General features: G+C 37.5%; 1 protein-coding gene across 1 annotated transcript in view; it reads left to right on the top strand.

Moving 5' to 3' along the window:
• Positions 1 to 25,207, top strand: part of ADGRG6 (adhesion G protein-coupled receptor G6) — a 108,211-nt gene that overhangs the window by 32,508 nt on the left and 50,496 nt on the right. Inside the window, exons 2-5 of the mRNA XM_044423491.1 lie at positions 5,939 to 6,280; positions 10,252 to 10,875; positions 15,114 to 15,182; positions 19,120 to 19,200. Of these exons, the coding sequence (XP_044279426.1) occupies positions 5,962 to 6,280; positions 10,252 to 10,875; positions 15,114 to 15,182; positions 19,120 to 19,200 (1,093 nt within the window). The 5' untranslated portion in view covers positions 5,939 to 5,961. The remainder of the gene's footprint in view (positions 1 to 5,938; positions 6,281 to 10,251; positions 10,876 to 15,113; positions 15,183 to 19,119; positions 19,201 to 25,207) is intronic.

Here is a 25,207-nt window from a genome sequence, read left to right as displayed (position 1 = left end):
CAGGTTATCTCTAAGCCCCATCAGTTTACCCTCTGTGAAATGGGTGATGTAGCAGAAAACTGCGGGTTCAGAAGAGTGGCTTTCTGTTTTATAGATCAGACTCCCACCCCTGTCTTGTACTTAGATTCTTGGGCAAGTTGCTTCTCTTTTAACCTTCTGGAAAATTGGGTACTTTGTGTCTGAATGGGCAAGCCTTCCCCTGTGGCAACCATTTTGTGAAAGCACTTGCAAAATTCTCATATACCAAATGTGCCCATTGACCCAGAAAGTTGGGGATCCTACAGTTTGATGTTCCTTTATTTTTAAAAAATACAACATACCTGTGCACTTTACCAGTGTGAAATACAGTGGTATAACATTCATGTACACATGTACTAAATTAGCACTCTGTGAGCCATATCAAATGGTGCCCAGGCCCTAGTGGGACTTATCACTTGTACAATGAGAATGCTGAGCTGTGAATAGGAACTTTCAGTGAATGCAAATGCCTTTGTCCAAAATGGGACAGTTCAGCAGAGTTTCCATGACAGAGCTCTGCTAACCATACAATTAGGACTTGCTATATGGAGTACTAAATTCATGTTAGACAAGTAGTGGGTCCTGCATGCACAGCTGAAGGACCCAGGTGTGGGTGGGAAGAATGCAGTGGCCCTGTGTACTGCCCCACATAAATATAACGCTGAAACACAAATTTAGTCCAGCTTAAACTCCCAAAAAAGTTATGACAGATGTTTTTAAAATGAAAGTTTCTTCCTTCTCTCCCCTTTTTTTTTTTTACTTCCTTTTCATTTTATGTTCCTTGAGGATTTTAAGTGTTGTTTATTTGGAAACTACACCTGTGTTTGAGTGGCCGTTAGCTTGTATTATTAAAAGCAATTAGTACTGAGAAAATCTCCCTGAAAGACAGCTGTCCCTTTGTTACATGGGTATAAGGCATTCTACCATAAGCACTGAATGTGTCTTTGGAAATACTGTTCAAAAATTAAATGGAATGGGGCAAATCATTTTTCCCCTTTTGGAGCAATGTAAAATGGCCATCACAGTCTCTGAAATTAGAAGATTAGCACATTATACTCTCCCACCAGCTGTTCTAAAAATGAACCCTAGTGGAGAAGAGGTTTGCCACTTTCCATGTGCCAGACACACTGTAAGTGTTTTTGTGTCCTCTGTTTGTGTCGTAAACTGACAAGTGTTTTGTTTGTCCTGTAGTCATTCCAGGCCACATGCATCATGGTGGTTTGGCATCTTCTCCTGTTTGTCTGCAGGTATGACCTCTGTTGTCCTCATTCTTCCACTTGTTAAGAATCCTAAATTTAGAAATTCCTCTGAACTGTGGCTGGAAGTTTAAATTAAATATTTAAACCTAGAAGTTTCTAGTAGTAAGGAAATTACTTTTACTAGCTGAAGGAACTATGTACTTTGCTTTTCATCTTCTCCTTTTTTAGCTTCAATACAATTCTCGGTTTTGCATCTGTTTTTGCAAATCATTAGGACAGACAGGTGAGATCATGTTTCTCTTTAGAACCATGCCAATTAGCTTCCTCTGCACTGTGGGACAGAAGAACAGAAAAGCCAGATGAGACGGATACTTGCACGAAATGATATTTGTATTTATCTACCTTTCTGAGTGGATGTGTCTTAACTAATGAAGACCTGCCATGGTGTATTAGAGATAGGTGCTATTGAAACAGCTTATGCTACCTAAACTGTTAAGTACCATAAGTAATGTACTGATTTTATTTCCTAAACAAAGAATAGATAACCATTGCATACAGAGTGGGTCTGCAGTCCCAAAGCCATGATATTTGGCTTTAGGATGAAATTGGCACGAGGTGCAGGTGCTTAAAAACTCAAATTGTTGTAAGGGCACATCCTTTAATTCTTGCACACTTGCCCTTCACCAGCTCCCACAAAATAGTGTATCTTGGGAAATGAGAAGTAGTTGCTGGCAAAAAAAAAAGGCACAGAGAAGGTGGAGGAGGCACAACAGGCTTCTTTGTGCTGTAGGAAATGACATTGGATATCTTTCCTTATATGGCATGATGGGATTGGTCTGAAACTGTGCTGTCTGATCTAGAGACACGCATTTTAATGACTGTAGATGATGTCAGTTTGTACATCATCATGGGTAATATAGTCCAGTTAAATCACCCTGGAGGTAAAAGAGTCAGACAGCCATGCAAACAGTATAATTAAGAATACAGTAACTGGTGGATTGCCAATCCTGGTATGAATTTACGTGTACACCATCTGAGATCTTCCTCCAAGTACCTAATCCAAGAGAGGTGGCAAGAAGGAAGAGGGCCTCCTTAGTGGTAGTCCCCTAATTATGGAACAGTCTCCCCAAGTATTTTCTGGTGCCAGGTATTTTAGTATCAGGTATTTAACAGCATATGACAACAGTTTTAAGAGGTACTGGGATTACTTATTGTTGAGTGTTTTAATATACACGCATGCACGTGCACGCACACACACGGATCTGTGAGTGTTGTGTTTAAATGGTTTTACATTTTGTTACAATATTGTATTTTGACAGCTTTTAACCTCTGTAAACTGTCCAGTGAATTTTGTTTCTTGGGAAATATTTGTGTAGTGATGTGCTGTCAACATACTACATTCCTATGAGTGAGTGCTCTCCATGATGTCCTATCCTAGACAGCCCTGCTCAATTTTGATTTTTTAAAAATGTTAATAGGTCATGGTTACTACCACATTCTGCTCCTAGGCTTGCTTTGGCATTAAGAATACAGATTCCACATATCCTGCTTTCAGTTACATAATCTGTTTCATTTCTCTACTGGCCATCTGGTAATATCAGTATGTATAAGTTGTCTGTACAACTGTCTGTAGTATGTATTTGCAATAAACAGATTGTTGACTTCACAAAAGTCTATGAGTCATTTTCCTGCTTTGTTTCCACCCCCCAGGCCAGATTTTCACACATTTGATTCAGCTTTGCTTTTCACTTTTGCATTTGAGTAGCGTATGGTTATCAGCATGTCTTTTTTGGTGTGTTATCAATTTCCTCTTGGATGCTTGCTTAATGGTTTCTAGTTCACATTGATTCATACTTCTCAGCTTTCATGCCTCAATTGTATGTGTTGTGCAGTATTGGGTTTTCGTTTTGTGTCAGAGCATGACAGCCACTAGACTGCCTTTTGGTTTTAGTCTCAGTCACATCATTATCAACAGTGCTGTTCGTCCTTGCCCTTAGTCTTCCCCAGTAGCTGGGTGAGTGCCTTTCAACCTGGGCTTCTCATCTTTTGGCACTGTCTCTTGCTTTATTTTGGATTGTTTCATCCTAGGGTTTTAAAAGTGAGAAATGTTTAAAAGTGGTTTAGTGCAGCTGCCCTTCAGTAACAAATGAAATGAAGTGGAGGGGTGGCATTGCAGCATTTGAGTGTTTAGCTGAATGCTTGGACAACTTGCTTGAAGATTTCCAGGCATTCGGTTTTAATGCTTCAAGGGTCACTGCATTTTTTCGTTTGAGTTGTGGTGGCTTATTTAATCCAACCCATGGTGGTCTAACCATACTTTAATGAAACTGTATTAAAACATTTGTCTATGGTTGTACTGATAAGAAAATAATGCTTTGAAATTGTAAGAAAGAAAATTTTAAAATCACACCTTAAAACTGTGTCTCTTTTTTGGATTTTGCTTGTAATGCTCTAGCAATACCTTTAGTGTATACAACTTATAACTTTCAATCCCTTGCATCTAGGGGTATGGGAATTTTGTTGTGGTTCATCTTTTTCTCAAATTTGCTCTAGTTGCACCTTCTAATGGGAACATGAACAGGAGCAGATGGGGCAGGGGGAATCACATATTTCAAAATTTACATCCATGCTTGAAAATGTGCATTTTAAAAATAAACATTAAAAAGCCACCAAATTTTAATTGATTACTTTCTTGGGGGAAGTACACATTTGGATGCATGCTTCAAGAATATTGCGGGATACATACTTCTCCCATTGGAACACAAAATGGAATAGAAAAGTGGGAGTCAGGCAGACTCAAGATTGAGACAGAACATGGAGAGGTTTGATGAACTGGTTCCCCACTGGTCCTATCCCTATTTGAGAGAGTCAGTTTAGAAGCAAAATAGACCTCTCAGCCATCTGAGGGTTAGGGTGGATTTGATTTAAATCAAATTGATTTAATTGATTTAAATTTGATTCAGTAAGATTTAAATCATGGTTTTCTACATAATTTGCACAAATGCCTGGCTTACCCAAAGGTAGAGAGGAACTTCATTAAAATATTCTCAAACTGGATCTCTTTTATGGCTTCCTGCCATTATAAGTCTTCCTCAGGAAAAGAATAATATGTTAAACTCAGGCTATACACAAAAAGATCCAAAGATGTGTGTATTATTCTGCTGAAAAGGTTTCAGATTCATTTTTGCTGCTTGTCCCTCCCTCCTCACACTTAGCTTCTTGTGTGGTTCTATTCCACTCCCAACAATTTTCTTCTATTTAATGATTTTTCTTTTTACAATGTAGCACTTAGGAGGTAAGGAGATGATTCTGTGGACATAGATTTGCAAAGGAACAATGGGATTAAGGTCTTTTTCTCAACTCAATAAGTTTATTTTTTAATGTTGTTGTGAAGAAGAGACGTGATCTGTGCAGACACGAATTCACAGTTTTGAGAACTTTAAAACCAAGCATCTGTGATAATATCATCTATATAGAAAAACTGCCCAATAATTTTATAGAAATCTCTGGAAGAGAATATTGTTGTGAATGGACTCATGGAATTAACTTACCAAAAATTTTAAACATTTCATAAATATGCAGCCTCATGCTACATAATTAAAAACTAATCCTTATTTCATGATGAATAACCTTTGGACTATACTGTACCTTAAACAGACAACTATCTTTAAATAGATTTTTTCCTCAGAAAGTATTTTATTTTAAAAAATCCAATTAAATAAAAAATTGATTTAAATTAAAAATGGATTTTAAAAAAACCATTGATTTTTATCCATTCTGCTGAGGGCACAGAACCTCTGGTCTGGGGACCAGATTTGGCCCTCTGTGGGTTGTCCAAGTCTCCCCAGAAGTCTTACCCCTTTTTCCCTTGCCCAAACACTTTTCCCTTCAAAAAGTTGAAATGGCTATCCCTAATTACAGGTAAGAGTTTCACACAAACATATACTGGCATTTAGGGTTTTTTTTTTTTTTAAGATGAGCTATGGTACAGGATGTGGTAGGCAGGCAAACCCTTCCATGTATTAGGCAGTTTTACTTTCTGTATATTCTTCCATTTACAGGAAGGAAATCCTGAATTCAGCCCACCATTTGTTCCTTTTAACTCTACTTTGTATTTGCCAGATATTTTGAAATCTTCATTTAATGTTTTTAAATCAGATATTCTACCTTGTTTTAGTAGCCATTTTGAGACTACTAAAATAGAAAAGCAAGATATAAATAGAAAATAACTGAAGCTAGTTATAAGAATGGAAATTAAGAAATTGTTGACTGTTCTTGCAACAAATTAGCAAGTAACATCTTCTGGATATATGTAAGGTACAAAAAGGGATCCTTTGTATGTGTATTCAGAAGTAAGTCCCATTGAATCAATTGGAATTATTTCCAAGTAAGTATGTTTCAAATTGAGGTCTTATATATTCTAATTCAGGGTTTTTATGCCTGATTTTAAATCCTAATGTGAATTATTTTAAAATTTATTTTACTGGGTTTTGTCATTTATATGCAAAAGGAAAGAGTGTGGAATTGCCCTTCAAAGAAGCGAAACCCACCATTGTGATTGTGTGTAAAGGGAGGCAAATTCTGTTAGCAAAATTATGGAAAAATGCTACCTAATATCCATTATACACTAAGTGATAATTTATATATTATTATAAATTATAATATTATATTATTTTAAGCATTTATATTAAATATCTACTTTCCCTCTGCTTCTTCCATAGCTCTTGGATGCTCTGATTGTCGTATGGTGCTCTCCAACCCCACAGGAATTTTTACCTCTCCCTGCTTCCCTAGTGACTATCCCAATGGTCAAGCATGCAAGTGGACTATCAGGGCTCCTTCTGGATTCATCATTCAGATAACATTTGTCGATTTTGAGATTGAAGAAGCTCCCAACTGCATCTATGATTTTTTAAGACTACAAACTGGAGATAAACAAGTTACTTTGTGTGGCATCACTGCCAGAGGCTTATCATTTAATTCATCTGGGAATGAAATGATTGTATCATTTACAAGTGACTTTAGTATCCAGAAGAGAGGTTTCAATGCCAGTTACACTCGAGGTAGGTATATGATAGACATTTCTTCCTTGTCACTTCCAATAAGCCTCCAGTATATATGTTAAAAATGTTGGTACTTGTAAGATACACATCTGTGCTAAGAGAAGCACATCTTTAGTTAATTACAAGTCTCCTGTAATCTATAAATTACAGGAGTCTGGTTATTTTAATAGAGCTATTCTGCATTAAGTAAGAGGACTAACTTGGGTTCCATAGCCTGTAAGGACTGGCTTCTGCTTCAGATCTCAACTCTGCCATGAACTTACTAGGAGAAACTAAGAGGAGCCATTCTTTCTGCCTGAGCCCTCTCCCATGTACATTCATTGGATAATAATACAGACCTACATTAAAGGGTTGTTTGAAGGATTACAAATTGGAATGGGCTGACAGAATGCTGCATATCCAGTAAAAATAGGTTTTCCTCAAGGATTCCAGTTCGGTGTCAAAGCGATGAGTACAGCATTCAGAACAATACTTGAAGGGACTTCATTTGGCATTTTCTTTCTTTGAAGAAACTGCTGTCCTTCTTAGCCTCCAGTTTTTTCTTTCCTTTGGGAAAGAAGAATGGAGTGATACAGGTGATCTGAGGACAAATTCAGGTTGAGTATCCTGTGTGAGGTTGGACATGTTGCTTGCTGAGCAGGGCTGAGCAGGGCTGGATTTCTTTCTTAATTGTAATAGTGTTATATGAAGTACTTCGAACAATTCATAGTACTATATCAGTGCAGGCTAGAGTCAGCAACTTCAGGTCACGTTCTTCCCCATAGGCACGTTCAGTGTAGCATATGAAAAGTGCTCATAACACAAGAGTAGATAGGACTATGGAAGTGGGAAAAACATTGTATGTAGCAGGTTCTCTAGTCCATATGCACCAGGCTAGGACACAATAGCACAACAATTTATTTAAATACATATATTCTTCACAGAGATCAGATTAATATATTAACTGGTGCTCATTGCTAGAATAGGAATTCAAAGTATTTGGACAGTAGTTAGTATTATAATTTCATACATGGTGGTTGTGCTGTGATCATACCAACAGCTATGATTCAGTGTTAGATAATGTCTAATAAGGAATGTTTCTAGTAACTTTTAAGTCCAGTTCATTCATGGGCTGAGATTAAAGGTTTTGCTATAACAGAAAAATCGTCACAATTTTTAAGGGTATATATGATGCAGCTTCATTCTAAGAACAATAGGCATGTTGAGTCACAACTAAATGACCTTGTTCTTTAGTAACATTCAGGTTTTCCATGTGAAAAGTAATCATGGGAAGCTAAGATATCTGCAATGTTTAGATAGGATTATTTTTTTAAAAAATGGTGGCTCTGCATTGCTGCAAAACACTAAAAACACTAGATGAAATTGCATCTGCGGATACTGTGTACACTAGGCACATCCCTAGGATGTAACACATGGATTGTATACAGTTGCAATTCAGTTCAGTTCCTTCCTTCAGTTATCTTTAAATTAATGCCTGTTTTGGCCCTTTCTTATGGGTTATGGTCTTTACAGTTCCTTACTGAATAGGACTGTACTGTAAGCCACCTAGTCCTGATAGGAGAACTATGCCAGTTTTCTTTCCATTGCCCTTTGCAAGTTTTCAGAATCCTCTCATACATAAAAATGGGAGCAAAACTCCTATATTTGAATATGAAAAACACGCATATTTGGAAAATATTAAGAAATATTAATAATTTAAAAAGTTAAAATTTAACATTGATAAAACAAAATTAGTTCCTTATAAATGCAATTTTATATCTGTATATTTTTCATTTATGTATTCTTTGTGTATATAGCAGTCAGTAAAAGAAGTAACAGCTGTGATGCCTCAGAAAGATTAAAACACTTACGTATTAGGCAACCAAGGGGGAAATCTGTTCTTAATACTGACACCAGCATTCTGTTCTTTTCCCAGTTACTGATGCAATTGTTGTCCTTTCTCTCTTGATGAGCTCTAGTTTCAAGTCACTTGTAGCTCCAGGGTACCATTGTTATAGAACTGAACAGAGTTCAGATTTGTAGCCAATGTACTAAATGTTTTGTTCTTAGTATTTTTGAGACCTGGGACAAACAGATGGACTCTGAGTAGTGAGCCTGTTGGAGAATTATAATCACCTTATTTTGACAGACGTACAAATTTCCAAACTGAATTGAACCCATCCGTAAATGGTTCTTCCAGATTGCAGTAGAAGCCAGCTATGCAGATTAGCCATTGAAGGAATCACAAACCTATTTCTAGGGTAACATTTTAAGTTGAAAAGAAACAAGCTGGGCTGTTGTTGCTGCTGCTGCTTTGGGGCACAAAAGAAGTACTTAAGTGTGTAAACTTGTTGAAGGCCTAAAATTGGTTTGAAAAAAGAGAAATGCCTTAATGAATAAAGAAAGAACAAAATCTGCCAGAATTAGGTACTGTATTTATATTAGCTGAGAAGCAACTGAAAAACCCATGCACACCTGGTCCTGAAGAAAGATGCTAAGTATTATGAAGATTTCTAAGTATACCTAATCTCCTAAACTTTACAGTTACTGAATTTCTCCACTGAGTCACATTTGATATCACTGACATTTGAAGTGCCTTATTGTTGGCAATAAAGTGTCTGTCAACAAGACAGACAAGGTAGGAGGTGAACAAAGCATTGTTTTCCCCCATGCCGAAAAGGAAGAAGCTTGACTCAGTGGTAGAGCACATGTTTTGCATGCAGAAAGACCCAAGTTCAACCCTTGGCATCTCAGGTTGGGCTGGAAAATATCCGGTCTGAAACTCTAGAGAGCTACTGCTAGTCAATTATTATTATTATTATTATTATTATTATTATTATTACTATTATTATTCAATTTATATCCTGCCTTTTTCCTACAAAGGGCTCAAGGCAGCTTACATCTCCTCCTCCATCTTATCCCCACAACAACAACCCTGTGAGGTAGGTTGGGCTGAGAGTCTGTGACGGGCCCAAAGTCACTCAGCTGGCTCCATGGCTGAGTGGGGACTCGAACCCAGATCGTCTGAGTCCCAGTCCCATGCTCTTACCCACTACACCACACTGGGGCCAGTTGATATTAGATTTGACTCAGCTTCCTATGTTCCTTACATAATTTAAGCTGCCATCACCATGAAGAAGGGTCAAATGTCAATGTGCTGTACCAGAAGTACATTGTGCTACTAAGGGCAATGGAGAATTAGTTTGGAGAATTAGGCTTGTGTTTGCCCATTACTCTTCCTGCTGTAGCAACAGTCCATGTACAGATGGTAGAGTATTTGAACAGGTGCTGCCATATAACCACAACCCACCTTCTTTACCTGTCTTTGGTATTAATGCATTACAAGGTGCATTTTAGGAGATAGCTTCATGCTTTTGTAGTGACCAAGTTACAAGGAAATGCTGATTTTATTTTTGAAAAAATAATTAAGTAATAACATTTAAACAGGGTTGAAACCCTATGTATGAACACTAGGAAGTAATTCCCTATGAACATTTTGAGAATTTTATAGATAGAAAGAATTTTGCCACCAGGCTTGTGAATATACAATACTTGGCTTCTCGTATATTTAGGGGTTTTTTGGGGAAAATATGAACAGATTTATTCAACTGAAATACAAATGTTTGAAAACAAAGGGCCTTTATTTGGAAAATAACTTGGTAAAGGCATGCTGCACAATTTCGATGAATATATCTGGTATTCATTTCTTCAATGTAATGCAGCTATGCAAAACATGTCACTTGGGAAAATCCATGAGGAAAATTTCAAGTTACTGCTCTACCACATTGCTGAATACAAACAGATAACAAAAATACAATTTTTCAAGTGACTGATTACAATTTTGTGGGTGTGAAATACCATATTACATTTACAATGTGAGATGCCCTTGCTGATGTCAATGTTACCACCTACCTGTCAAATGAGAAAATGCAGTGAATTATTTTAAGCAAAGCTTTTTGTCTTTTCTGAAATACATTTTTCCTGTATTTTAGTTGCTGTGTCATTGAGGAATCAAAAAGTTGTCATCCCACAGTTCCTGGATGTTAATTATTTGACTCTGGCAAATTCCGTTCAAGTACCAGAACTTAACCAGTTCACGTTGTGTTTTGAAGCAACTGAAAACAGCAGCAATAGCCCTGACTGGAAGGCTTTCTCCTATGGTGATTCTTCATCTACAGAGTTTTTCAGCTTTGGAAAGTCAAAAAGGGGCTACTTCTTATCTATTTCAGACACAGAATGTACGTTAGATGATGTACTTGACACGGGCCCAAATGGAGAGTTCTTCACAGAAGCATTTGAGCAACTCTGTATTGCATGGGATAGCTTCTCAGGCACTATAGGTGTTAGTGCCAAGAACACATATGAAACAGTGCATTGTTCAGGTACTTCTGGAAAGGTCATTCCTGGCAATGGGAAGTTGGTTCTGGGTTCTGGTGGAAATCATATAAGACCTCTCAATGGGGATATTTACAACTTTCGGCTTTGGAATTTCACAATGAGCCATGAAGCACTTTCCAACCTTAGCTGTGATGTGAAAGGCAACATTGTGGACTGGGACAACGACTTCTGGAGTATCCCAACATCAGCACTAAAAGCAGAAAGCAACCTGAGTTGTGGTGAGCATCTTTTATGGATTTTTTTTCTCTTAGCTATGAACGGGGCACATGTCTGAAGGAAATGGCACATACTGAGAATGAGCTGAGCTTCCTACAGAGCAACCATTTTTCTTGGGCTTATCCACTTTGCCCATAGGATACATATTTTGCTTCTGGGTATATTCTTTCTCTGAATTCAGAAATGCACTGTGATATCCAGATTGAATTCAAGCTTTTCAAAAGAGTCAAAGATTTTGTTAAATGTTGGGTTTATTTCACAGTGCAGTATAAGCTTCAATCAATAAATAACTATGAGAAAGATCAATAAAAATTATTTGATCTTCTCCCTAGACTCTTGTATAGTTGAAAGAAAATATATAATCAGGGAAAATGTGTATCTGATGTGGGCTGGAAGAAATGGGTGCAGCAAAAAAAGAAGATCTCTGTATACAGAGGTAGAATGAAAGTTTAAGCCAGATGGGAGTCATGCTCAGAGCGTCATGATGTCATATGAATAGGCTTCAAATCAGTATAACAATAAAATCCCTGTAGTTATGAAATTAACAAAACTAAGTCAAAGGTCTGGTCAGTTTCACATTTGAAAAAGGGAACTGATAGTGGCATTTGAATGAAATATGCAGGGTTGACCCAAAGGTAACTGTGTTCTCTGAAAGTGGAAAAAGGGTCATTTTGCAGTTAGATTTCATATATTAGCTGAAATAAAATGTAACTTTCTAAGGTTCTGATCCAGAGGCCTTTTAATGAGCTCAACACATTCTATAGTGTGTTTTTATTTCCACTCCCCACAACTAGAGAATTTCAGGAGAGTTCTAAAAGTTGGTCTTATAAATAAAAACACGCAAATAGATGTATCAGTAAGATGAATTTAAAGGTTATTTTCTTAAGGCTGCTATACATTAGACCCAACAATGCTGAAGTTCAGGTTCTATTCACAAGGGAATCATCTTGATACAAGATTTCTCCAGTGACATCCATTTCTCCTTCAAATGTATTCGGCAATAGTAGAAGAGATGATGGAGAGATTTTGCTTATTTTTTCAGGGGGTGAACTGTAGGTTCTTTCTTTCTCAGAAGTCTGGATTCAAGTGCAACATCAAGCAACCTGAGGAGGGTTGTTTGGGTCATTAAGCCTTAGGTGGTCCCACTTGCAGTGGGAGCAACCAGGCAGCATGCCCAAACTGGCTGGTTCACATTAGCTCACAATTTTCAAAAACAGTGGGTTGTGGTGATACGTGAATTGTGCCTCTACATCAGATGGTAATGCACTTTGCTTTTTTGGGGTAATGTCCCATATACTGTACCCTTGCTGCTCAGAAGCACCTGAACTCAGAACCTTCCAGGATTCCTATTCACTTGCAGAATAATGCCAGCAAGTCAGGCCTCTCTGCCCTCTACCTGTATTTCCTTTATATAGCATATCTAGTGAGAATACTTTGGCATGAGGACAGCCTGGAGAAGGACCAGGATAAATTGTATCCTGGCCACTCCTGTCTTGATTCCCAGCCATCAGAACACCCTGTTTTCCCTCTCTAGCTTGTTTTTCTGATGTCAGAAAGGCAGCTGGCACTTTTCTTTGCTTGTCAGTCATGAGGGGGCTGGAGTCATCTCTTACTCCCCTAACTGAGCACTGTCTCCTTCCTTGGAAAGTGGTCATGGAAACATCTTTCAGTCCTTGGGATGCTCACCCAAGAATCATAGGATGGGTTTTAAGACAGAGTTAAATGATTCCTAACTAGTGGTGCTGTGTCAGTGGATTTCCTTCACCAGTTGCAGGTTGAATTGGGTATGATCCCTTCCAGGTCTGTGGTTCTGTGAAAGCACTATTCAGTCTTTGTTCAGCTGCACCAGCTAATAGTTTATTACCAAAAACACAATTCCATTTCTAAAATGAGTGTTTTATATGAATGTTTCCATGAGAAGTAAGAAATACTTGGATAATTCAGGGTTTGATGTCCTTTCTGTAAGACAGGATATCTGGACACTTACTATGTTTTTGTGAAGTTTGCTTTATTTACAAATAGATAAATAGAACATACGAGAGATAAGCAACTCATTATAACCCCAGAAAGAGGGCCTGTGTCTATTATTCATGTATCTAAATTTATAGATACATTCCAACTCCAAGCCCTTTCTGCCTTTGTCCTTTCCTAACTAAAAACTGTATACATACATATACACAGAAAGGGGGATGTGTAAAGGGAAGTTGCCATCTTTTTTATGGTATATTTCATTTAAAAAAACCGCAAATTCCCAGTTATGCCCTAATCATTTGTTTGCTAACCATTCTGGGCTATTAACAAATAATCTTCCTAGGAAAGAACAGCTAGCTAACAGCCATAAAGCTATTTCTATACTTTTAAAGGAGTGTTGCCATCACCTACCCACACCCCAACAATAATAAGGATTATAACTGAGTCCCTATCATAGGTTTTAGGCTTTTTTTTTTACTCATCTCCCAATTTCCTGGATGTGCTTAACTAATCCTGTTAAACTCCATTCACTTAAGCCTATCATGTTCAGAGAATGTATCTGATAGGAATGAAAAGTTTCTTCATTAAGATTTGGGGCAACTGTTTATTCAGATATATGTCAATTTTGATGGTCCTATATTCACTGTTTGTAAGAGGTTTGGTAGTGTATATATATGTAATCAGATTATGAGCACTGCTAAGTATTATCCTCTCTACTCTTACCAGCTCCATGGCAAAGGATTCCAAGGTAATCTTGTCTGTGCTGACTCAGAAGTCAGCTTTTGTGCAAGTGTGTGTCCTATACACATAAATGACAGCAACTTTAGGGCTTCTCTACAGGAGGGATTTATTGTGCACTCATAATCCTTTACTCACAGAGGTTTTCCATCTTCTCCCATGTTTTCCAGCCATTTTTGCAGCATTTTTAGAGTTAGAAATTCTGGCATTCTCCTAGGTTGTGCCGTTATTTGCATCAGAAGCTTAGTATATTTTTATAATTCCTCTCTATACCACAGCAACACCTTATGTTGTGTAATGAAACTTGGATGAACATATAGAAATGCAAAGGGGAAAAGACATCATTGCAGGGCACCCTAATCCTACAAAGAAAGTGGAAGAAGGCACAGTAAAGCTCTGGTTCTGTGCTTCACAGAGAGAGTGCTTTGTCTTTTTGCATTTGTATACATGATATAGTCAATGGAAGATCACTGAACTGACATGAATTCTATCCTATTATGGAATTGCATCTCTCAGTGGTTTCACAAGCTTTGCCCTTAACTTTTGTTGAAAAGTCTTGAGTATCAAAAAGAAAGAAAGAAAAGTCTTAACATCATCAAAAATTGCATTAGCTTTTATGTTGATATGTCAAATGGTTATATAGCAAAGGATCAAACTGAAATTTATGTTAGAAATAATATATCAAGGAACTTAAAGGAAGCAACAAAAATGATAGGACAACCTTAATAAACTAAGAATAAGGGGAAATAAACACAGACTTCATATTTATATTGCAGATTTAGGAAAAAATGTCATTCAATGATCTGTTATCCATCTATGGCCTTGCATAGCCTAATTTATAGCTTTTGGGTGGGGGTGACTTTTGAATTGTAGATTGCTACTTTGTAACGTTGGCTTGGGGCTTCTTTACCTTTTTGCTCTTCCTATTTTGTGATGCTGCCTTTGTATCTCCTGCCCTTAGAAAGTAAAGGAGTCAAAAGCATGACTTTAGCAGCATGTGGAAGGAAAGAGCTAAGAGGACCTTATATTTCCTCTTGGTGGATTTTATCTTGTTTTGAAAGCTAGTATTATGTGACTGTTTGCCTCATCCCAATGATCAATCTATAATATAATTGTAAATAAACAGATATTATCAAAGAGAAGGAGTAGTACGCACACAACAGTGTCTCATGGTAGATTAATTTGAGATGCAATTTAATCAACCATTCAATTTCAAGTAGTAATAAGACACTTACCCCATAACTGTCATGAAAAGAGCAGTCTTCTCTGCTAGGATATTCCAAGAATTCAGAAGAATATACTTCTGAACATGGAGTTTTCACTCTTCTTCACTGGGTTAGTAGGAAAAGGTGCCTTTACCAGTTGCATAAATGCCCATGTATTTGTGAACTGTTCTCAATAAATTAGCTTCATTAGGAGGGTGGGAGAGCTGTAATTCTATTTATGTGCATATTTGGTAAGCAGTTTTCTTTAGGCACTTCACTAATAAAGGGAATGTGTTGTTTATGGTCTGTCTCTTCTTATTTAAAAGGTTCATATCTTGTCCCCATACCTTCAATTGAACCAACTAGCTGTGCACACCTTGGAAGTCTCTGTCAAGGTAAGAAAGCAGGGCCCTTCTTCAGCTTCAAAATATATTGTTATATTCTTTCTTTCTTTCTTTCTTTCTTTCTTTCTTTCTTTCTTTCTTTCTTTCTTATTAAACCGTTATCATTTTAAAGATGAAAGTCTAAATGGAAAATAATAAACAGAAGATTGTTTTTATCCAACACATGAGCGGCTATACTAAATGTTCCATATATAAAAGAATATAACAATTCATTTGTTAGCACCGTGTCTGGAAACCCTTATTCTAAAACCTAACCATCTCATTCTATATAATAAAAGGTCTAGTTTTATTTATCCCTTCATCTCATGTCCCTTTGTTACATATATTAGAAACTGAGTTTCCATTCCTTCACAGCAAAAGTTGAGTGCAGATCAACACTCTCCCTAAGTCTGGTAGTTTGGCTGGCAGTTTTGTGGTCTTCAAGTGGACAGTTTTCCAAGGAAATAAAAGAAAACCTGGGATTATTTTCCCAGGCCAACTCATATATATGATTGATTTCTCCACTGATGCAAAGCTGGCAGAAGCGTCATTGCATTTTTGCATAAGTGTCAGATCTAATACCTTGATTCCACTTGTGCATGCAGTCGCACAAGAATTTTCATAGATCAGCACGGCAGCATTTCACTAGGTGCTTGCTTGTGCACTCTCTGGCAGCACATGGAACTGCCATAGGACACTGTCACCTCCTGTATTTTCTCTATGAATACAACCCTTGATACAGTTCCATGTGTCAAAATTCTTCTTGCCTTTGCCTTATTTTAAAGCTGATGGTTGCTTGCTTGTCTCTTCAGTTTCCTAGAGGCTAAGGACTAAATAATACCAAGCTGATTTAAATTTGGTCTGACAGCAACAATTCATTTTTGCTGAATTCTCATTATTCAGCTTTATTGCAGCACTCTGCTATGCATGTTTACTCAGATGTAAGTCCCACTGTGTTCAAAGGTAAGTGAGAATAGCTCCAAACTGCTGTGAACCATTCTGAAACAAGAACAGGAAATGGCAGAAGTCTAGAAGTGCTATGGCTTGTTTTACTAGAATTAGTTGCAGTGCTAATTTAAGTGGAAATGTCTAATCTTTGAGGATAACGAATCAACAGTATTTTATTGGGAAAGATATAGGGACATACCATATGAAAATGAAATTTCTGTTTAGACAAGAAAAACATACAGAAAGCAATGTTCTACTTCACTAGACAAAACATAGCAAGGTTACACTATACTAAGAAAGGGAATGAATGCTGTCAGCCTTTATTAATGTGTGACTCTCAACATTGCATGACTTGAAAACCCACAATGGCTTGTCATTTCATAAGAACCCAGACTGATTCCTTCGGGATGGCTTGTTTAAGAGCAGCAAGCCATACTGAGAACCCATGGGTTGTTCTTGGGGTTGTTGTGCCCACAGTGTGTTGCAGCGTCACCCAAACACAGATGACCAACCCCTCAATGGGGTCTAGAAACTGGGTACCAAGCCTCTTAGCAAGAGCAGTAACAATTCTTTGCTACTCTTACTACAGGTAAGAGTATTCAGCTGTCCCACAAGAGATGACTGGCACTGGCTTGCCGGCTTCCTTACTGAGATCGTGAGCCATTTTCAGCTTACCATGGCCTTTTACCCATTTAACTTCTCTCCCTCCCCCAGTGATTATGAAAATCAACCTGACAGCTGGCTTTCTCAGTTTTGGTTTTGAAAGCCACTAACAGCCCATTCCAAGTGCCCAAGTGGCACCTTGAAGAGACTGGCACTGGCTAGCAGACCATTAAAAATGTGTGCATTTAGTGTGCATATTCATATTTTGTGCATATTTTAGCCACAGTTGCACGGCTGTAGGGGTTCACTGTCAAAACTCTTTAAAAAGCAGTTTTGTTAGGACGGTAGCTGTTTTTTGACTGAGGCATATGGTTACATATGTGTCAATCCAACTCATGCCCAGTCCCCTGTCAAAACCCCCTTCATAAAGGCAGGGAAGAGTAAAGGGATAAAAGGAAGAAAAGCAGGGAGATGTAGTTCACAATTGTAGTGGGGAGACAAGTGAGCCTTGCTGCTGTTTGCCTTAGTATTTCTGTGGGAGAATGGAAAAAGAAAGAGAGGAGGGAGGGGCAGACAACCTAGGGTGACCCCAGTTGCCCATTGGGCACACAGTGGGATGTTCATAGCATAACCAGCCCATTGTGGCTTATTGCCTGGCTGAGTTGGTGAACCATATGAGTGCACTCATTATATCCTGTCTTGCTCTGAAAACCATTTGTGAATGTTGAATGATCCCTTGGAAGGACCAGACAACTTAAGGAGTATTTTTCCAAACACTGAAAAAGAAAGATTTGACAAATTAAATTATTTTATCTCTCTTCTGCGCCTTTGCACTTACTGCCACTTAGCTGCAAAATAGTTGCCTTTGCAAAGGCCACGAGGCAACAAATTGAAGATGATTATCCTAAGCCTGCAAGGTTTCTGCACAACCATCTATAGAAACTCCGTAATCCTAGTGACAAAATCACTCTTTGTAGGAATGGAAAGGAATCTTCATCCCAGGTGTCAGTTTTGGCCTGACATCTCAATCCAGTCCTCTGGGATTCCCCAGAGGGCCATGCCATCTTCCACTGGCTCTGTCCCTTTCCATAAACTGCTGGTTGTGTTGTAGCTCTCTTGAAACTTCTCTCCTAGTGCTTAATTCTTGGCAGTAAGAGCTTTCAGCCAAAACATGTGGGTATTTTTCCTCACACCTTTAACTTCTACCCAGCCCTCTTTGCCTCCAACCACACTGACTACTGGAATGCAACCTCTTAAGAGCTTCTCCAGCTGGTAGAGGCTCTCTATTCCTTCTCCTTAGCAAACTAAGAAATACTAATTTGCTAAGGAGACAGAGACAGTTGCAGAGCACACTTTCTAAATCCTCAGGAGCCATTCACCCCATCAAGCCCCTGTGCAGATCCCATTGGGATGAAGAGCTTAGTGCATTGAGAATGTACTTCATTGGTCACATTCTGCATAGAGAATTGTAATGAATGTTATTGCTCTGATTCTGAAGTCATTGTCCTTTAGACATTCTTGGATAAAACTGATACTTGAGAACATTATGCCACCCCCCCCCCCCAATTTAGTGGTACTGTCCTCAGTTGCTTTGAAGAAAATGTCTCCTTGTACTCATCTTCTGAACCAAGAAACTATTATGAATGTGGTTGTCTGAAAAATACATCACTTTTTAATTTTTTCCTTTGTTGTAACCTTTAATCTTAAAAATGGTGCTTCTCTAAATACCAGTGGGAGTTAGACAACTGAAATCCAAGACAACACTTTGAAAATGTATCCTTTACAAATATATTCATTTATGATTTTAATTCTGTTCATTACACAGAGCTTAGAGGATTTAATTAGATCCTTACATGGGTACCCCATGGAGGCTATTTATATACTGTTTGCAAACAAATGTTCTTGTTCAAAGGCCTTAAGAGACAATGATTCAGAATTTTTATGCCCACAGAAGGGTTGATACGGCTGTTGTTACTTCAGCGAATGTCATTCTACAGGTGACATGTCAATGTCAGGGCTTTACTTATTTATTTTAGCTGTTTGTATTATGAGTTTAAGCTTCTTTGGAGAGATGTGGCACATGTTCAGATAATGTATTTGGTTACATCTGGGGTGCTAAATTTATAGTCCACTTTGTTCTTTAGTGGAGATAGGGAGAAACATCTATATCTGCTACATTTCTACAAAGCCTTCCACTTGTAGATGAGCTAGCTTAAATAAAGGGCTAAGAAGTCAAACTCAGCTGCAGCACAAAAATGTACATGTATGAAATTTGTTCAACAGTTTACAAGGCAGTTCCCTCCCCTCCCTGTTCATGTTTTCATGCATTATTCCATTTTGCCCTTCATTAACCTTCATGTTCCATACAAGCTCACTTCTTTCTCATCTTTGTTACCAGCTACTGTAAATTCCACCACTACATCACCCACTGTCACCACTAACATGCCTGATACTAACAGAACCGATAAACAAAACAATGGTAAGAAATTCAATGTTCCATTTTCTTTTTATGTTGAGTAAGTATACTTGTATAATATGGGCCAGATGTCATAGAATAAGGCTTAATTCCACTTTGGTAAACACTGATGAAAATGTTCTGTGCCAAATCAGTGCAAATTCTGGAGAGGATCAACTCTTATTTCCTATAGAGGAAAGTTAATTTTTAGACTTCACAGCTTTAGTATTAATGTTTTATTACTCTTCAAATGTACTTTTTAGAAATGAATGTGTTATGTGATTTTTAATGGTTTCAGCATTTTCAAATAATCTATGTATTCCAACTGTTTTCATACAGGTCATGACAAGATTTTCAGGGTGGTGCCTAACTCAACCTATAAAATCATAGGTTTTTGCAAAATCCTCTAGAGCAGTTCACCCAGTCAAGCCCCTGTGCTTGATGTTGTTTAACCATTTATGTCAGGGAAATTGCAGAGATTCACAACAAACCGACTAAGGATGAGGCCCTCAAAACTCCTTTTGTGCTTTTGACATGTGTGCCCATCCTTGCTAAACCTAAACCTTGTCTAAATGAATGCAGTTCCCACTAAAATAAGTGAGAACATCTTCACTTATTACACCTCTGAGCTTTGCCTGAGCTTTGCCTGAGGAAGTCAGTTTTTATCAGTAACATTTTTTCCCATGTCTTAACTGTTTGGCTTACTGTATACAGAGCTGCAGGAAATGAAAGGTCCTGCTACAGTGGTCTTCAGAGTCAAGAGAAATTCAGCTGATTCCTCTCATCCAGTACTACAAGGGCAGGAAGATTCTAAAATAAGAGGTGTCAAAAACATAGGAATTATTTCAACCCCAATAGTTTGGCCAGTGAAGCAGAGGCCTCTCCTTACCAGTAAATCTGCATCATCTGAGAAACAAACCCCAGAGAGAAAAAATGCGCTCAATTATTTCATCCTAACAACACCTGAAGTCCTACCAGCTCCTCCTTGGGAAACTCAAGTTAATATTTTGGCTCCTTTTTCAGAACAAGTACACATGGAACATAATTATAATGGCTTACTCAGTGGTAATCCTAGGACAATACCAACTATCCCTCTTGATCATATTAGGAGCATGGTATTCTCTTTTCAACAGAATGAAAGTATTGATACAGGACCAATATGGACATGGGCACCAGAATTAGAAGATTCTAAATCAGATTCTTTATTTCCTTCTGTGGTGAACAAGACTATGGTTTTTAAATCTACAGGAAATCATCAGTGGATATTATCATCTAAGAGTTACATGCTCTCTTCTGCCTCTTACAGTGTTTTACAGTCTTTTAATGCATGGAATGAAGTTGCACCTTTCAATCCTGTCATGTCTGGAAATTCAGAAGAAAGTCTTATTTCTCTTTCTACCCAAACTTCTTCTACATACCCTAAGGAATTATTTCAAGAAACAAGACCACACTTACTACAAAGGTCATTTGAAAATGTCTTCCTAGAACCCACTGCAGAAAGTCTACAAGAGGATTCTATTAGAAATGGCTTTTACATAGTTGGTGAACTACAGCCTACAAAATTTAATTACATCAATGAGTATAATTCAGTACATTTTAAAAAACAAGTTTTAAAACAGAGTGTAAATCCCTCTGGCTCCTTGCAAAACATGAAAGCCTGGTTCCCAGATGTTATGCCCATAATCCAGCCAACAGAAGTTCTCCTGCCAGTGGAATACAGTACAGAATTGCAAAGTTTATTGTCAGTCTTACCAGAAACAAGAAATATAGGTTCAGAAATTCAGCAGATTATTTACTCTTCATCTTTATATCAAGAAACTATAAGTACAGCTTCTTTAAAAAGCAGCTTATTTACATTTAGACCACTAGCTGAAGAACTAGAACATCCAAAGGAAGAGGAGGAGGCCTCCTCTGCAGAAGATGACCATGAACTAAATGCATTTATTTCCTACATCAGCTATGTTTTTCCTTCTTTAATTCCATTGAAAAATACAAATTCAAATAGAAATAGGTTTACTGGATCTGGATACATAGAAACCAGTAAACTTGATAACCCACATAATAGTGTTTCTTTTACTGTTGATCCTGAAAGCATTAAACTCTTGAACCCTGTTGAATTAAGCCTTCTACCACAATATCTAGATAGTCTATCTTCAAGAAATTATTGGACTTTAGAACAAGAATCTGTGCTAGTAGAATCTATGAAAGAGTGGTGGTCTTCATTTAGGCCATCAGATTCTTTCCTGACACAGAGACAGTCCTTTTTCACATCTCCAACAGAAACAGGTGATACTACCATGCAAACCACCCTAGTTAGCAGTCCATTGGACTATGGAGCTGTAAAAACCAACATTTCTACTTCTGTGTCAGAAAAGAATGGAGATACATTTAGTACAGTTGTTCCAGTGGTCTCATCAAAGATTTCAGAAAGTCTGGAAAGAACATCACAGCTGGAAACAAAAGCGGACCTTTCCCTTGTTTCCCTAAATTATGCTTCTTCATTTCATTTGCCATTGACTTCACTGGAAATACCTCTGATTCAGCCTTCCTTGCATCTACAGATAAGTATTTCTGATGTATTAAATGAAAAGTTTTCTCAGGGCATCAAAGGAGGTGGCAGTTTAGCCTTGCAACAAAATTTTGATGAAACACTAGTTGACTATTCAGAAAATACATTCCCTTATCAAACAGAGATATTAGCACCATCTTTGGAGACTTCATGTGAAGTAGGTGCTTCTACAGTTTCATCACTGCATCCAATAAATTCTGAAGGACTTCCACAGAATATAAATAACATGAAAAGTAATTGGTCCACAAGTTCATCAGCTTCTGTAAAAAAAAAAGAATACTCAATAATAAACCATGTTTTTCTTGGAAAAGAAAATACACAGAGGTCTAACCTTGCCACAGGGTCCGCAGCTTTGGAAATATTGCATACTTATAGTCATAGATCCCAAATCCGAGCAAGTGCACAATCAGCGGCACTAATAATGTCCACACCTTTAATCTCACAAGGTCTTCAATCTAACCTTGCTTTAGATTCTGCCGGCTCAGGCTATTCATGGAATGAAGAGTCAAACATAAATACTCTGAATGAAAGCCATCTAACTAACAATAAGCTACAAGCTACAAAAGTTTTGGAAAGTCAAATCAATCCTTCTTTTCAGTTGGGTAATGTCGAAATGGTTGTTGATGATGTGGTTCATAGAAGCCTTAATAATAATGTAGAAGCTGTGATTACAGGAGAAGAATCACCTTGGAAGGTACATCACTATTCTAGCAAGCCTATTGATAGTACTGCTAACAAAGGATTGTCCTCTTTAAATCCTGATAATATCCATGCTACTGGTTTGTACATATGGACAACTTCCCCATCATTTGAAGACTTCTTGGATTATGAAAAAGTTGTAAACTATTCTTCCTTTTTGGAATCATCAAAAACATCAGTTGTCACTGATGGAATATCTCATTCTTTTCCAACTGTTGAGCCCAGAAACAGTTTTGATGACAATACATTAAACATCTCAGAAACAATAACTGGGATTACTTTCCCTCACCATAGCTTGCAGCCTCAGAGTTCAATGGAAATTTCAGCTCATGAAAATCCTCTGCTTAGTGTGGTGTCTGAAGGAAACCAAAGTGCTGTGCCCAAGACAACACTGACTCCTAGTCACAGCTCTCCCAAATCTGTTCTGTCTTGTTTTTTATGTAATGACTTCATTGGCTGCCCATGTGGACCTGAGGTCAAGCACAGTAGGTCAAAACATGAACCTAGCTATAGAAAAAAAATCATCTCATCTGTTAGATTTTGTAGAACTCAATTTAGAATAGTTGCAAATAGTGCTGTAAATCTTCAAGTAATTGAAAGTTACTAGAATTTCATTTATACCATTTTAAAAAGATTAATACTGAAATCATAGATCTTTAGTATGTGATTCTAATCACTTCCATCCCATTTACTAACCACAAGAACTTTGAGGAGACTACTATGACAGTCAGATGCTATTGATATGCCAATACCATCCACAGGCATTAGTGTTATTTGTGCCATCAGAAATTTTATAACTAAAGAAAGTAAACCCAGTGTGATCAAATGGTGGAAAGCGCATATGAAAATCACCCCTTTATGAGTACAAGAGACTGCTAAGTCTTCCTTCCCCATCTAGCTTCTCTCTACCAGAATGCTGGATCTAGTATTGTGCACTATAGGAAAGAGCTTCTGTTTGCCTTTCTGCACTGTCCCCTATCTTGTTGATTAACAGGGGCAAAGAAAGATAGTAGGAAACCCAACAATATATTTCCAAGAACATCTATGTCCTGAATGGCTTTTTTTTCCAGTAATTAATTTTATTGATATCCAGAATATAGTTCAGAGAAAGGGAAGATGTTCCACAATCTGAAAAGCATAAATGAACTTTTGACAATTATACTTACATACAGTTTAAAAATAAATAAATTTGTAGATTGTCTGTGGGCATTTCACAATTTTGAAGGAAAATCATACATATTAAAGGAAAATTGTATCAATTGAAACTTTCTGATTTGATCATTGTATAGTCTCCTGAGAGTGTCAAGAAAGCTATAGTCTTCTCTACTAACCTCAATTAAACATGTTGTCACTCACCATTCAGTGATTGTGCATATTAAAGTCTTTTGCTCTGTTTTATGGATAGTAATTTAGAGCTATACTAAATTTGATTTAGTGTATTATATTATAATATAAAAAGTATATCTATAATTCTACCAAAATTATTGCAAAATTTCTTTTCACCATAATGGTAATTGGATTTTACTCTTAGAAACTGGTTGATGCATCATGTAGGGCTTGTATACATGTTCAAATAAGGCCATGTATTACGCGGCTGGAGCTGTCCGTGCTATCTGGTTCTGCACACATTTTTAATCCAATCCAGTAACTGTGATCTATGGATCGAAACAATTGTCAAGAAAAAAAAAATCTGCTGTAGTAGGGCCGCAGGGCCACATTAAAGGAATCTTTCTTGGCAGCTTGTTTAGTATGTCCCGGGAAGGCACTGTAAATGCTGCTTTACCAAGGTGATAGTGAGTGAAGCCTTTTATATGGCACGGCAGCTGTTATGTAGCTGCTACACTGCTGGAAAGACTATGGGTGTGACATGAGAGCCCCTTTCTGCAATTAATGCTCCTACAAGGTGATCTGCTGTAGTGCAGTGACAAACATCTACTAGTCAGAGCTATAAAAAGTCAGGGCTTCTATTTTCCACCCTGATTATTTTGGGAAACCAAGATTGTGGTTTGAATGTGTTCCCAATTGGAACTTGATCCTCTGCCTGAAATTATTATAACTGATATGCCCTGAAAGTGTAGATAGAATGGGAAGAAGGCAAGATAAGGTACAAAGATCTCAGTGGTGCAGCTTTTATTCATGTGTGTCAGAAATGGCGCATGTGTGGTCCTACAGATACTGTTGACCAACATGGTCCATGTTGAAGTATTATGGGAATTGTAGTTTAACAATACCTGGAGGACCATGTGTCCCACTCCTAATACATATAATCATCACAATATTGTATACTGGCTGCGATCAGAGAGAACTTAAAGGTTCTGCTGCAATCAATGAAAGTGTGCTAATGTAATCTGAAGCAGAATCATATTGTGAAATTGTGATTTCATAGAAGGCTGCAGGATCTTTCTAAGTACTGAACTATATCTTCTTTTATTATTTCTAAAAAGGCAGTGTGGTAAGAAGGACATTTAAGACTGAAGCTTTACCACATAAGCTCATGAAAAGTAGAAACATCATTTTCATAGGAGCAGAGATTAGGTTTATTATAGCAATAACTATTATTGAATGTTAATCATGCTACATTCAAATAATTAATACAGTTGAATGCAGATTAACAAATAGGTAAGAACAATACATGCAATCAAATCAACAACAGGTTTGAATTAGGATAAACTATTATGGTGAAATCATTAAGTAATAACTGGCAATTAATTATTATTTAATTCTGACATAATTACAATTAATTAAACTTTAGGAAAAGTTTAA

This window comes from Varanus komodoensis, unplaced genomic scaffold (genome assembly GCF_004798865.1).
Source record: "Varanus komodoensis strain SLA01 unplaced genomic scaffold, ASM479886v1 scaffold1, whole genome shotgun sequence".
Taxonomy (NCBI): Eukaryota; Metazoa; Chordata; class Lepidosauria; order Squamata; family Varanidae; genus Varanus; species Varanus komodoensis.
The sequence above is the reverse complement of the archived record's forward strand: the minus strand, read 5'-3'. Positions and strand labels throughout refer to the sequence as shown.